At 39.1% G+C, this 11,791-nt stretch overlaps 1 protein-coding gene across 5 annotated transcripts in view; it reads left to right on the top strand.

The window, feature by feature from the left end:
- LOC137106750 (monocarboxylate transporter 2-like) overlaps nucleotides 1–8,286 on the top strand; it is an 18,230-nt gene extending 9,944 nt beyond the window's left edge. For all 5 annotated transcript variants that reach the window (XM_067490505.1, XM_067490508.1, XM_067490506.1 and 2 more), the window contains exons 3-5: nucleotides 2,264–2,407; nucleotides 2,928–3,731; nucleotides 4,888–8,286. In XM_067490505.1, the coding sequence (XP_067346606.1) occupies nucleotides 2,264–2,407; nucleotides 2,928–3,731; nucleotides 4,888–5,168 (1,229 nt within the window). In that variant the 3' untranslated portion in view covers nucleotides 5,169–8,286. The remainder of the gene's footprint in view (nucleotides 1–2,263; nucleotides 2,408–2,927; nucleotides 3,732–4,887) is intronic.
- The last annotated feature ends 3,505 nt before the right edge of the window (nucleotides 8,287–11,791 follow it).

Raw genomic sequence — 11,791 nt, 5'->3', positions numbered from 1 at the left:
TTAAATAAAATGACATCTGGAAGCTGCCCAGCACAATATTCTTATCCGCTGACCACTGAGCAGCCTTACTGGAGCAGATAGGGTTTTAAGGGCTTCCACACTGTCCCCACCCAGATTTGTCTTACTGTTAAAGGACGTTGAACTGAACTGAACGTCCTGTTACAATCCACTACTCTAACCCTTAAACCATACAGTTTTAATGTTTTAACTTCTGGTAGTTTCAAAATTTACTTCAAAGAGTCATGCTAACCTGAAGGTTACCTTCCTTTAAGTCCTTGTGAATATCTATGCAATGGGTCAGGAGCCTGTGTTCACTTATAGCGGGACACTTTCAAAAGTTCCATTTCCTTTGACTTCATCCTATTTGAAGTGTGATGAATAGCTGGCCTCATCACATAAGCTGTAGCAGCCTCTTTGCTGCAGCTCCCATTAAAGAGTCGTGGAAAAACTGTTAGACACATGTCTGTACGTGTCATTCCCTTCTGGGATCTAGGTGGTTATATTTAGTTTAGGTTATTGTCCACTGTGTAATAAAGTCCACTCTGCATCTGGCCAGGAGATGATAAGCCTTTTTCAAGGGAGGTAATGTGCAGGCTCAGGGGCTTCCTCATCTCAGCCGATGCGGGTCCCGCCAAGCTCCAGAGAATACAGATCACCACTGTGGATGCAAATGAGGGGAACTTTCCTCAAGGTCGAAAAAAGATTCATGCAGAGCAAATTAAGTCAGATGACTCCATGCCCATACTGGCTTTTTAAATTGCATCGGGCCTGGCAGAAATATGATACATCTTCTGGCTGCTAATGAAAGAATTATTTCAAATACATACATCTTTCATTACTTTTCTCTCTCGCTATTCGATTTAGACCTCCTGTCCTTAAAGTTTAGGAAATGGATACGAGAGAGTGTCAGTTTTAAGATGTATGCATTTCTAAAGAGTCTGGGGCAGCCACATTCTACACGGGATGTTATTTGACTAAACAATTTCAAATGATCAAATATCTCTCATATAAAGAGGAAAACTGTAAATGTAAAGTATACACAGAACACAAGCTGTATGATATAAAAGAGTTCATTAATTTACTAACTTCTTCTGTGATTAATCATTCATTTAAAATGAATTGAGTATCTCAGGAATTAAAACAACCTTTTCCAATTTAGCAACCTATTGCTGTTCTTAAGTTACACGTGATTTGTACAGAATTTACAGGGAGAACTAAGAATTCTTTTGACTTTTAATTAGAGTGGGAAACCTCTTTCTGTGCATCATATTCTGTGGCTGATTTTAGAGTTCACAGCATGGAATTTTTATTTCAACAAATTCCTGTAATTGTTATGCCTATTATTCATCCTGACATTTTCAAGCTGCCCTTATCGCTGCATTTATTTTAAAGGGCAACTTCAATGAATTTTAACATAGTTCCTATTGCTCTAGTTTGGGTAATAAACATATAAGAATGCCATAAACATTTGTCTGCTTTCCTTATAGTAAAATATATATCTGGGCTTCTGGCTGGAAAAAAATCACTAGATGACATCATTACAAACGTTTTAGTTCGGATGATGTCATTGCATTGCTCATACAACTGAGGCTGTAGTCTTTGTTGACTTGCTGCTCAGAACACGTCTAGATGGAATCATCATCTGAGCTCCTGATGACGAACGACTTCAGGAAGAAATTATTTGGAGGTTTCTCAGCTAGAAACAGAGATATTTTAATATAAGTAAAGCAAACAGAAGTTAGGAAGCTTTTATATACATAACCTAAGTAGAACTTAAAAGTGCAAGGTAAAAACGAATGAAGTCACAATAGATCAAATGACAATGTGTAAAGTGAAAGGTGTTGCAAGCAGAGACAAATTCACACTGAATTGTGGTCTGCTTCTGCATTTCCTGTAACCTTAAAGGTGAGTTTTAGCTTCTTTAACGTCATTGCTTCCATCTTGGTCCGCGACGTTTTGTACGACGTGGTTGACTCTCACTTGTCTCGTTACCTGGGTTTCCGGCTGAAAGTAGCAGCGGTTTACAGCAAAAGTGTGCGAAGTAGCCTTCTGCAAGTTTTATCTGGCATCAAACGGAAATATGTACAGAAATATCTGTGTCAACTTTTTTGCCGTTTTAAATAAAATCCACACGTTTCCATCCAGTGAGCATAAAGTGACATTATTAAATGCAAATCTATTTTTTTAATATCTGATTTGGCACATCCTGTGCCACCAACATGTGACATGTGTCAGTTGATTTTCTGACTCCCATTTGTTTTAGGTCCCATCAGCAGTATATTGGTCAACACATACGGCTGCAGGCCTATCGTCATGATCGGGGGCTGCTTCTGTGCTCTGGGCATGATCTTAGCTTCCTTCTGCAACAACGTGTTGCAGCTTTACATCTGCATAGGTGTTATCGGTGGTAAGTACATCTAATTCCATTTAAGTCTATTCTGAGTTACTTTGATTAGCCTCTAATTCTAAGTAGCAGGTTAAAATAAAACCGTTTCAATTCTTTTTATTTAGCCTGTTTTGGTTTACACTTTTTGAAAATAATTGCTTTATATTTTGATTTTAATGTGCCACATTACTTAACCACCGTGGTGGTTAAACAACTGTTTAATCATCAGTTAACAGTAATATGATCTCATCCCCTCCACAACACTTAAATCTTTCAGGAATATGTCTGAAATCTATCGAAGATACAGAAATGTTAGTCTAGAGTCTATAGGCATGCAGAATGGTCATAATGACTAGCATGCAGATGTTTAGGAATAATGTTTACATTTTTTACTATCTTAGCGTAGCATTGCAGCATGGTAAGAGATTTTTTAAAAAAAAGTGTCCGGTGAATGAGAAGCAAAATAGTTCTATACTATTGCTACGTTACCCACATTATAAAGGTTATAAGCCTATTTAAATGATGTCATCCTTTCTCATAGGACTTGGCCTGGCCTTCAACCTGCAGCCAGCACTCACCATGATTGGCAGATACTTCTACAAGAAGCGTCCCATTGCTAATGGACTGGCAATGGCAGGCAGTCCTGTTTTTCTCAGCACCCTGGCCCCTCTCAATCAATACCTCTTCAATCAGTTTGGTTGGAGGGGCAGCTTCCTCATCCTGGGTGGCCTGCTGCTGAATTGCTGTGTCGCCGGTGCCCTCATGAGGCCCTTGGAACCACCACCCAACAAGGCCAAGAAGAACGAAGAGTTGGCCACCATTGCCACCACAACCAAAGAAAAGCGTAGTTTTTGGGAAATTATAAACAAGTACCTGGACTTGACGCTCTTCAGGCATCGTGGCTTCCTCATTTACCTGTCAGGCAATGTCATCATGTTTTTGGGTTTCTTCGCACCTATTGTCTTCCTTGCAGCCTATGCAAAGGACATGGGTGTGGATGAATACTCTGCCGCCTTCCTCCTCTCAATTCTGGCTTTTGTTGACATGATTGCAAGGCCCTCTATGGGGCTGCTGGCCAACTCGCGCTGGGTCCGGCCCAAGATCCAGTACTTCTTCAGCTTTGCTGTGCTGTACAATGGCGTATGCCACATCTTCTGTCCGCTGGTGGAAAGCTACACTGGTCTGGTGGTGTATTCAGTGTTCTTTGGCTTTGCCTTTGGCATGGTCAGCTCAGTGCTTTTTGAAACACTGATGGACCTGGTTGGGCCTCAGAGGTTCTCCAGTGCCGTGGGACTCACAACCATTGTGGAGTGCTGCCCAGTCCTCATTGGTCCACCACTAGCAGGTTTGTTCTGTCTCTAAGAGTGCATAATGTCCCTACCTAATGGAATATTGAGTATTTACATCACTTCTGACTATTAGCTTTGGTCAGTTAAATTCACTACTTCACCCCTACAAGCACATCAACTGTTGTGATGATTAAATTACATTTCATTTCATCAAAATAATATTTAGTGTACATTGTCCACTAAATTCATTCACGATCAAAAGTAACAAAAACAGTCAAGCAGTGTTTAAAAAGAAAGTTATACTAAAATAATTTAAATTATATAATGTTGCAAAAGAAATTTTCTATAACTCTTGGTGTTTACTCTCTTTGACTTTATAACCTCTTCCAACATCTTTGGGTAACCTCTGAGCAGAATTGTCTCTTTTGAGGTGTACTTTTAGTCCATTCTTCGTGGCATAGTTGTTCCAAGTCTGGCAGTTTGCTTGGTTGTCTTGGCTGTCTTCAAGTCTACAGGTCCACAGGTTTTCAATGATATTTAAAGACCGGAAAGACCATGGTTGCTAGCACCTCTTTCAGTTTTTTTTTTTTTCCACTTCTTAAAAGTATTTTGTGTTTCCACATTTCTTTCATTTCTGGATTATGGTCTTCTTAGTTGATACTGGTATCCCAGAGCACTTTGAAATATTTTTATATCCCCATCCAAATTTATGAAGGTTTACCATTTCATCTTGAGGTCTTCTGAAAGAGGCTTTCCGGGCCCCTTTGTTTTTGCTGCTGTAAGCACACTACCTCAGACTGCCCCTGGGAGACCTTGCAAATGTTTAGTGGCAGCCCCATTTAACAAACCTGGTGCCACTCATTAAGCATCGCAAGAGCTGACAGTCTTTGTAAAGATCAGATGCCCAATTTTACAAAATAAAGTTCGTTTCATAGAAACCTTAAGCAAGGGGGATGCAAACATTTGCAATATATAATTGTCAATATTTTGGTATAACTTTATTTTTATACACTCCTTGACCATTTTCATTACTTCTGAAGAGGAAGACAGATTTGCACAAGCTATATGTTTTGATAAGCTATAGTATTATTTAGCTATTAAACTATGAATATTATGATGTGCTTTACACTTTTTGCAATTTCAACAAAAGGGGATGCAAAGTTTTTAACTTTACTGTTTATTAACATTTATAAACTGCATTCTGTTTTGCAGGGAAACTTGTTGATGTCACAAAAAACTACAAGTACATGTATTTTTGCTGTGGAGCAGTTGTAATTTTGGCCAGTATTTGGCTCTTCATTGGAAACTTCATTAACTACAGACTCTTAGACCGTGAGCGCAAGTGGGCAGAGATGTACAAACGAACTGAGACGGAAGATCCAGATCCTGTTCAGGGCCAAAAGGAGGGTGATAGGCAGGGCCGGGCTTCTGAGGTGCTGGCCGATAAAAGTGAGAAACAGGAGGAACCAATGCAGCGGGAAACCAACATCTAGACTGTTCCGGTCTCCCAACAGTTCACCATCGCGACCTACAAACACCATCAACCATGATCAAACTGAGCTCCAAGCCAGGAGATATCTCTGTGTGCTCCACCAGGCTCTACACTTCTCTAAAACTGCCAAAGCAACAGCTATGTTGTAGAAAGTGGTGAGGACGGATATATTTCTCACTGAGCATCAGCAGAAACAGTAACCACAGAGGAATATGTAAAATACTGTATGCATGTAAAGAGGCTAAAGTGTGAAAGTGTTGGTGGAAAACTGTGTAGTTTTTTTTTTTTTCCATGCTCACCTCATATCAGTATTTGGTGCAAATACATCACTGTAACCTTCACATCAGATACCTAGTGGCAGTTACAGTCAAGATATGGGATTTTATTTTCAGTGAGACTCGCCTCAATGAGAGCAACATAGCAGCCAATGCACATATGTTAGCAGATTGTTAGGAAAACAGTCACATTCAATCAACTCCGTTTATGAAAAACATTATTTGCTGCAGTTAGGTCATTGATGATTCTTCCATCTGTCCCAACACATATAATATATTTCAAGCTATAACAAGCATCATTCAGTTACCCCACCTGTCATCCTCCCGTGTCTTCCAATATGACAATAATGCAGCACCAACACCACCAGCAAAGTCAGTATATTATGTTTATTTTTTATTTTTTGCCTGTAACAGACAGTGTCCGATCTTGAGGAAGGTTTGAACACTGATTTCTAAGTCTGTGTTCACTTCACAAGCATTTACGTTGTCCAGTAGTGTTTTGTTTCAAAGTTTTGGAGACTTGCTTTTCAATAGCTGGAATCAGTGGCTAGTATGCTAGGTTATGGTTGAGAAATCATATCAGTAGGGAGCAGAAGAGAACCTCCAATCTGGCTGAAAAGTTTGGTTGAGTTCGTCCGGTTGCTCAGCGCTTTATGAGGCAAAGATTGCTCACGACCTGTTGATTGGGTTGCTTGCAGTGTGAATGCAGCATTAGCAGACCCAGTACACTGAAAACACTCGGCCCATTTGGGGATATGTGTCGAGCAAGAAGCCAAACTCCTAATTGCACTGTGTTTCATATGGCAGTTGGGCACCCTAACATTCCCACTTCCATAAATAAAGAACAGATGTGTTCACAGCGGGTGCTTGCATATTATGCTGCCCACTTGAGCACTGTAATGTTGTGTAGTAAAACTTGCACGAATGTCTCACTTTAATATGTTCGATCAAGTCATAAAATTCTTTCTGTATATTGTCTCGGGTCCCATATTGCACTCATATACAGTATGCTGCACTAAAACAGAAATGGCCATATTTCACCCAACATCTTTATAATATTGCTGCAATTTATTGTGTTTAATTACATGGTGTGGTTGAATGTAATTTCCTCTGTGGGCCTTAATAAGGTATTAATGACCAAAAACCATCTGTACAATAGTGGCTTTTCTACATACAGAGCCCATAAATAATATATAATCTTGTATTTCAATGCAGATATACAGGGAAATGTATTTCTTAGGGTCAGTCCATTCTGTGATACATTGCCTTAAATTTAATGTGGTGTAATGGATACAGGGGAGTTGAGCAGTGAACACTTGAAAGTTATATTGTATGAAGCTGATCAACCTTAGTGTGAAATGTTTTTTGCTGTGACTAACTGAAAGGAGTCAACGTATCTATTGAAATGTTCATGATACATCTATAATCTCACCATTAACTAATTTACTAACAACATTCATCTCAGTATGTTCAACATGTTATAACATCAGAGAAGACTACTAATTAATGAAAGCTAATTAAGTCAATGTGTATTGTATAACCTCAAATGTACTTTATTAACATACCATATAAATGTAAATTTTATCAAATAGGATTTGATAATTCATAATATTATTAAATAGGAATCCGGTGAACTATTTAATAATATTAAATTCTATTCTATTTAATAATATTAAATAGTTCACCGGACTCCTTGGAGCTTGCTTTGGGATCTGGACTTGGTCTCATTTATATTTCCGTTTTGAGATGAGGTAATTTTTGTTTTGAAGTAGCCACATATGGACATATAAGCAACGATAATGTGTTTTTTTTCTGTGAGCTCCACCATTCAGACCCAATCTCCAAATGCACCCAGTTCACCAGTGTTCGTGTGTGAATTAGTGTTTTCATATTTCCAGATCTGTATCTTCCATTATAGTGTTGGATAATGAATAACATTAATATCTTGCGAATGCTGACTTACCTTGCTTCCTCTAATCAGTGAAGGATGGGCTACTTTCATTCACTATGTTCTTTGTACTTGATTCTCAATGAGAGAAGCCAAATGTTGTACAATTACTTTACTCCAAATAACACTGCCCCCTGCTGGTTCCAATCTACATAAACCAAAAGGTACAGCCAGGCTTCGTTTGAACAAGACATAACTCTCATTTGTCATTTTAGTTTTTAAAATGCAAATATAGGAAGGATGGTGCAAAATCTGCACTATCTGAGAGCAGAGGTTGCCAAACTGTGGGTTCGAAGTGATCATAATTTCATTTTTCCCCCACATTCAGCTGTGTTCCTGTGTAATTCAAACCATTTTTATCCTGAACTATAAATAACAAGTGGTTCCCTTAAATAATAAGGGGTCACAAGAAAATATAGTTTCAGTTTTAGACCCTAGAAAGTTAAATATGGTGTTTTAAATGTCCCAAAAATCACTGCTAATAGGAAAGCAAGTTATGGCATTTAATGAATTATGTGCTTGAAATTTGATGGTGTTCTACTTACTGTTATTTGTTCAAATTTGATATTTTTGATTCATGTTTATTATAAAAACAAAAGGAAATATATTATGATATATTAAACTAGATTAAGATGATTAAGCTTGAATTTGACATGCACCAATAGCTTTATCAGGTTTATTGCTTGTCATTTTAAATATTTTGTATTTATTTGTGTATAATGTATACGTAGAGACACATTTCATTTAAGTTTGCTTGAGACTTTAGCTGAGAGGTTACATTTAAATTAACTATTCAAAAACTGTGTTTTTTCATGATTTCTGTAAACACATAACTATTGCTGTAAAAAGGAAATGTTCAGTTGATATGTCTGAAATTAGATTTATTAATTACTGTACATCTCGGTTGTTGTTGTTTTTCTCCTGATGCGTAAAATCAATAAGCAGAAAGGCTTAAAGTTTATAGGGCTTTTAAAGAAACTCATTTTAGTGTCGTACACATTCGACTGCAAGTTAAAGTTTTGTCCACGGTTACTGTTGTTTTTTGCAATATCTTAGAGAGCAGCTTACACTGTCAGCGGACCCTTTCAGAAATGACAGCAGACTGGAGTTTAAAACATTCATACAGTTTCAGTCCTCAGGGAGAAATGATCTGATTGGTTGAGTTAAACAATATAGTGCAAAACCAAGTACAGCAGAGTAAAGAGATTAGTCTGCTGTCACCGTACTTACAGGGTTTTTTTTTTTTTTTTTAATTTCTGAATTTCCGGAGTTTGTTTTAATGTGTTAACGTAATGCACTAATAAAACTCAATATTCTCAAGCAGTTTTCTTTTCAAGGTTGAATTTTTAATTTTTGTTTATTAAGCAAATACAAATCTCTGCCCACTAAGCCAGTGTTATAGTTTCTCCCTCCACTGTGTTTTTTACAGCATGACAAAACTCCACTCTGCAGTACAAAACCTTCCTTCAAACATGCATCTCACTCTTCCACTTCTCATAAATGTGGTGAGAAGATCAGCATGTGATAGTGTTGACCGTATGCAAGGTGGTTTGCTACTGGGAGGCTGAAGGACTGACAAAAGCATCTCTGGTTGCTAAGCTAACTGTGCCTTACTGTGCTACACTGACCGTTATAAGATTTAGATTTTACCATCTGTTTACAAATCATTGCAGCCTTTCAGTGTATGTAGGCAATCAACTTCTGTAACTACTCACCCACACATCCACCTTGTCTGTGTCTTAACGCCACATTAACGCATATGAACAAACAAGCTGTAAGAATGTGCAACACTAAATCTAACTCTACGTCTGTCAGGTCCTTGATGGAATTTTCTTTATGTTGTTTTAAAGTTGTAAATATGTATTTGGGGACAGTTGTGTTCACGTGTTTAAACCTCTGCTCTGTCTCAGCACTAAAACCAGTCCGTTATGTCCCTCCGGTAGCAGACACATTGTGTCCTTTCCCATCAGGGCAAATATACCGTATGGCTTTAAACAGTTTTTCCGATTGTGTCCAGTCCTTCCACTACCTCTGCAGCCATTCATGTCAGAGTGAGAAAAAGTACCACACGGGTATAGAAGACTTATTTATGTTTTTGTAATTCTAATAAAACTATATTACCTATCACTGTAGCTAAATAAATAAAGTATATATCCAAGTACGTCTTTGCAGTGTGGCTCTGTTTATAATGATACATTGTTTGACTGTTGTTAACTTAGATGTTTTACTATAAGGTAAATGGTGAATGGCCACCAAAGCACTTTACAATGTTGGTTCCCATTCACCCATTCACAAACATACTCACACACTGATGGAGGTGGCTGCCGTGCAAAGTGCTCCCCTGATCCACCGGGAGCAACTTGGGGTTCAGTGTCTTGCCCAAGGACACTTTGACATGTAGCTGGGAGCGGGACAATGTCCGTGGACAACTATAACAATTTGAGGCACATTTAGTGGGATTAAGATAAAGGAAAAGAACAACAGTTTTAAATCTATATATAGTGATTTAATATTAAACATTAAAGGTAAAGGAAATTAAGTTATTTCCAAATGCCAAAAAGTGCTTTATGGATGAAAACAAGCCAGAGACCTGGATCCTAATTGTACTAATTATACACCAATCACAAAATTAACCACCTGGTATTTTGGATCAGCTTCGTCACTTCTGAGTCTAATGAATCTGGCCAATCTACTCAGTTTCAAGTCTGTCAAGATTGTTAGACAGGCAGGCAACCAAACAAATCATGAGGTGTAAACAGAAGCTCAATGATGGCGGTAATAATCCTTCAGCATGTCAGCACAATGAATATTAAAATCTGTTTCTATTAACAGTCAGCACATGTGATCACCTGGATGGGACCAGCAACAGCCATTAAACTCAAAGTGCAACTCCTCCTGCATCAGACTCACTCATAATGAAGCACCAGCCTGTCATTAATTCTGCCCGGTGACCAATCCCAACACACATTTTAAAGATGCAAACCAGATCCCCAGCACCACCCCGGCTCATTCCTCCCTCCCCTCTGTCTCGTTAGTATGCGAGGCTTTGGCGAGGCTGCGGGTGCCGATGATGGCTGGAGACCCTCAGGCAGAGTTTGAAGCTAGATTTTAATGGGGCGGTAGGGGTCAACAGTAGAGGAGCGAACAATAAGCCTCTCCAGTTTTCTGTGATAGGCGTTTCAGTGGGTCGGGGCACCCGGGGGGAGGGGGCAACCTGTTGGGGTTTGAATGCAGAAAAAGCTGACCTTCAAAAAAGTGTCAAAGTCTACTCCCTTTAAAGCTGCAGTTTCTGGTCGACTGCCTTTGAGTCATGGCGTTTGGCAATTAGTCGTCATAATGACGTACAGGGCAGCCACACTTCACTAACGATGCTGTGATAATAGGCTAAATACTGAAGGGACACAGGCAACGCAGATGAGATGTTACTATTCTTTTGCTGTTGTGTTAAGCTGGTAATTGCTGTACATCTACCTGATTCTAATGAGTGAGTTCCATTCTACTACATGCCTTGTTCTACATTCTTCCGCCTTTTATTTTGGTTTTATTCCGACTGGAAGTTTAGGGGCTTAACACATTCCTTTAATTCCTCCCTACACTCACCCTGTAATAGAATTGTTGGGGCCTGTACCAGGAACTTCACAAACACGCAGTATCAGGTCATTTCAGGTAAAGTCTAATCAGCTATTCCGCCCGCTAAAAGAAATCAGCGGAGCATGGTGTTGTTTCAGACAGAAGTCGGACACTGAAGTTGCACTTGCTTTAGGTGATTAGTATCAGCTTTGTCATTCATGCTTCGCAATCACTGGCTAATTCACAGCCATGTGTCACATCAGCGAACTTCTAAAGTCCAATTAGTGTATATTCATGGAGATGTGGAGTGCTGCCTTTTAACCCGATTCTTCTCATTAGAGCTCCGTTCATACATTCATCCATTAGCTGCTGCAGCAAACAGCCACATATTTCTGACTAAAAGGCATCTGGACCTTTCTTCTTCACGGTACATATGGAGCTGTTCCCGACGTCCCAACCGGGGGTGGCTTTGGGGGGGGACAAATAGAGTAATTTTTTTGAAACTGACAATGCAACAGGTTCTGGCAAACCGGCCCAACGAGCAAAGGTGAGTGCAGATGCAAAAGAAGTCTCTCAAACTTTCTCTCTCAAATTAGCGCAACATCATGAGTGCATTTGGAGAGAGAAGACTACCAAGAGCCTGGACCCCAGAACAGAGCTCGTTTGTTTTAATTGTTAGTGACAGTGACAGTTTGGTTCAGACATGTCTGTCGGATCCAATTATTTTAACTGCAGTCAAATACTTATATATTTCTCGACGACTGTCCACAGACAGCTGAAATGAGCTTAGATTAACAACTGGAAGTTGGAAAGAGCTGAATGATTTCTAAA

The sequence above is a fragment of the Channa argus genome, chromosome 21, assembly GCF_033026475.1.
Source record: "Channa argus isolate prfri chromosome 21, Channa argus male v1.0, whole genome shotgun sequence".
Classification (NCBI taxonomy): domain Eukaryota; kingdom Metazoa; phylum Chordata; class Actinopteri; order Anabantiformes; family Channidae; genus Channa; species Channa argus.
The sequence above is the reverse complement of the archived record's forward strand: the minus strand, read 5'-3'. Positions and strand labels throughout refer to the sequence as shown.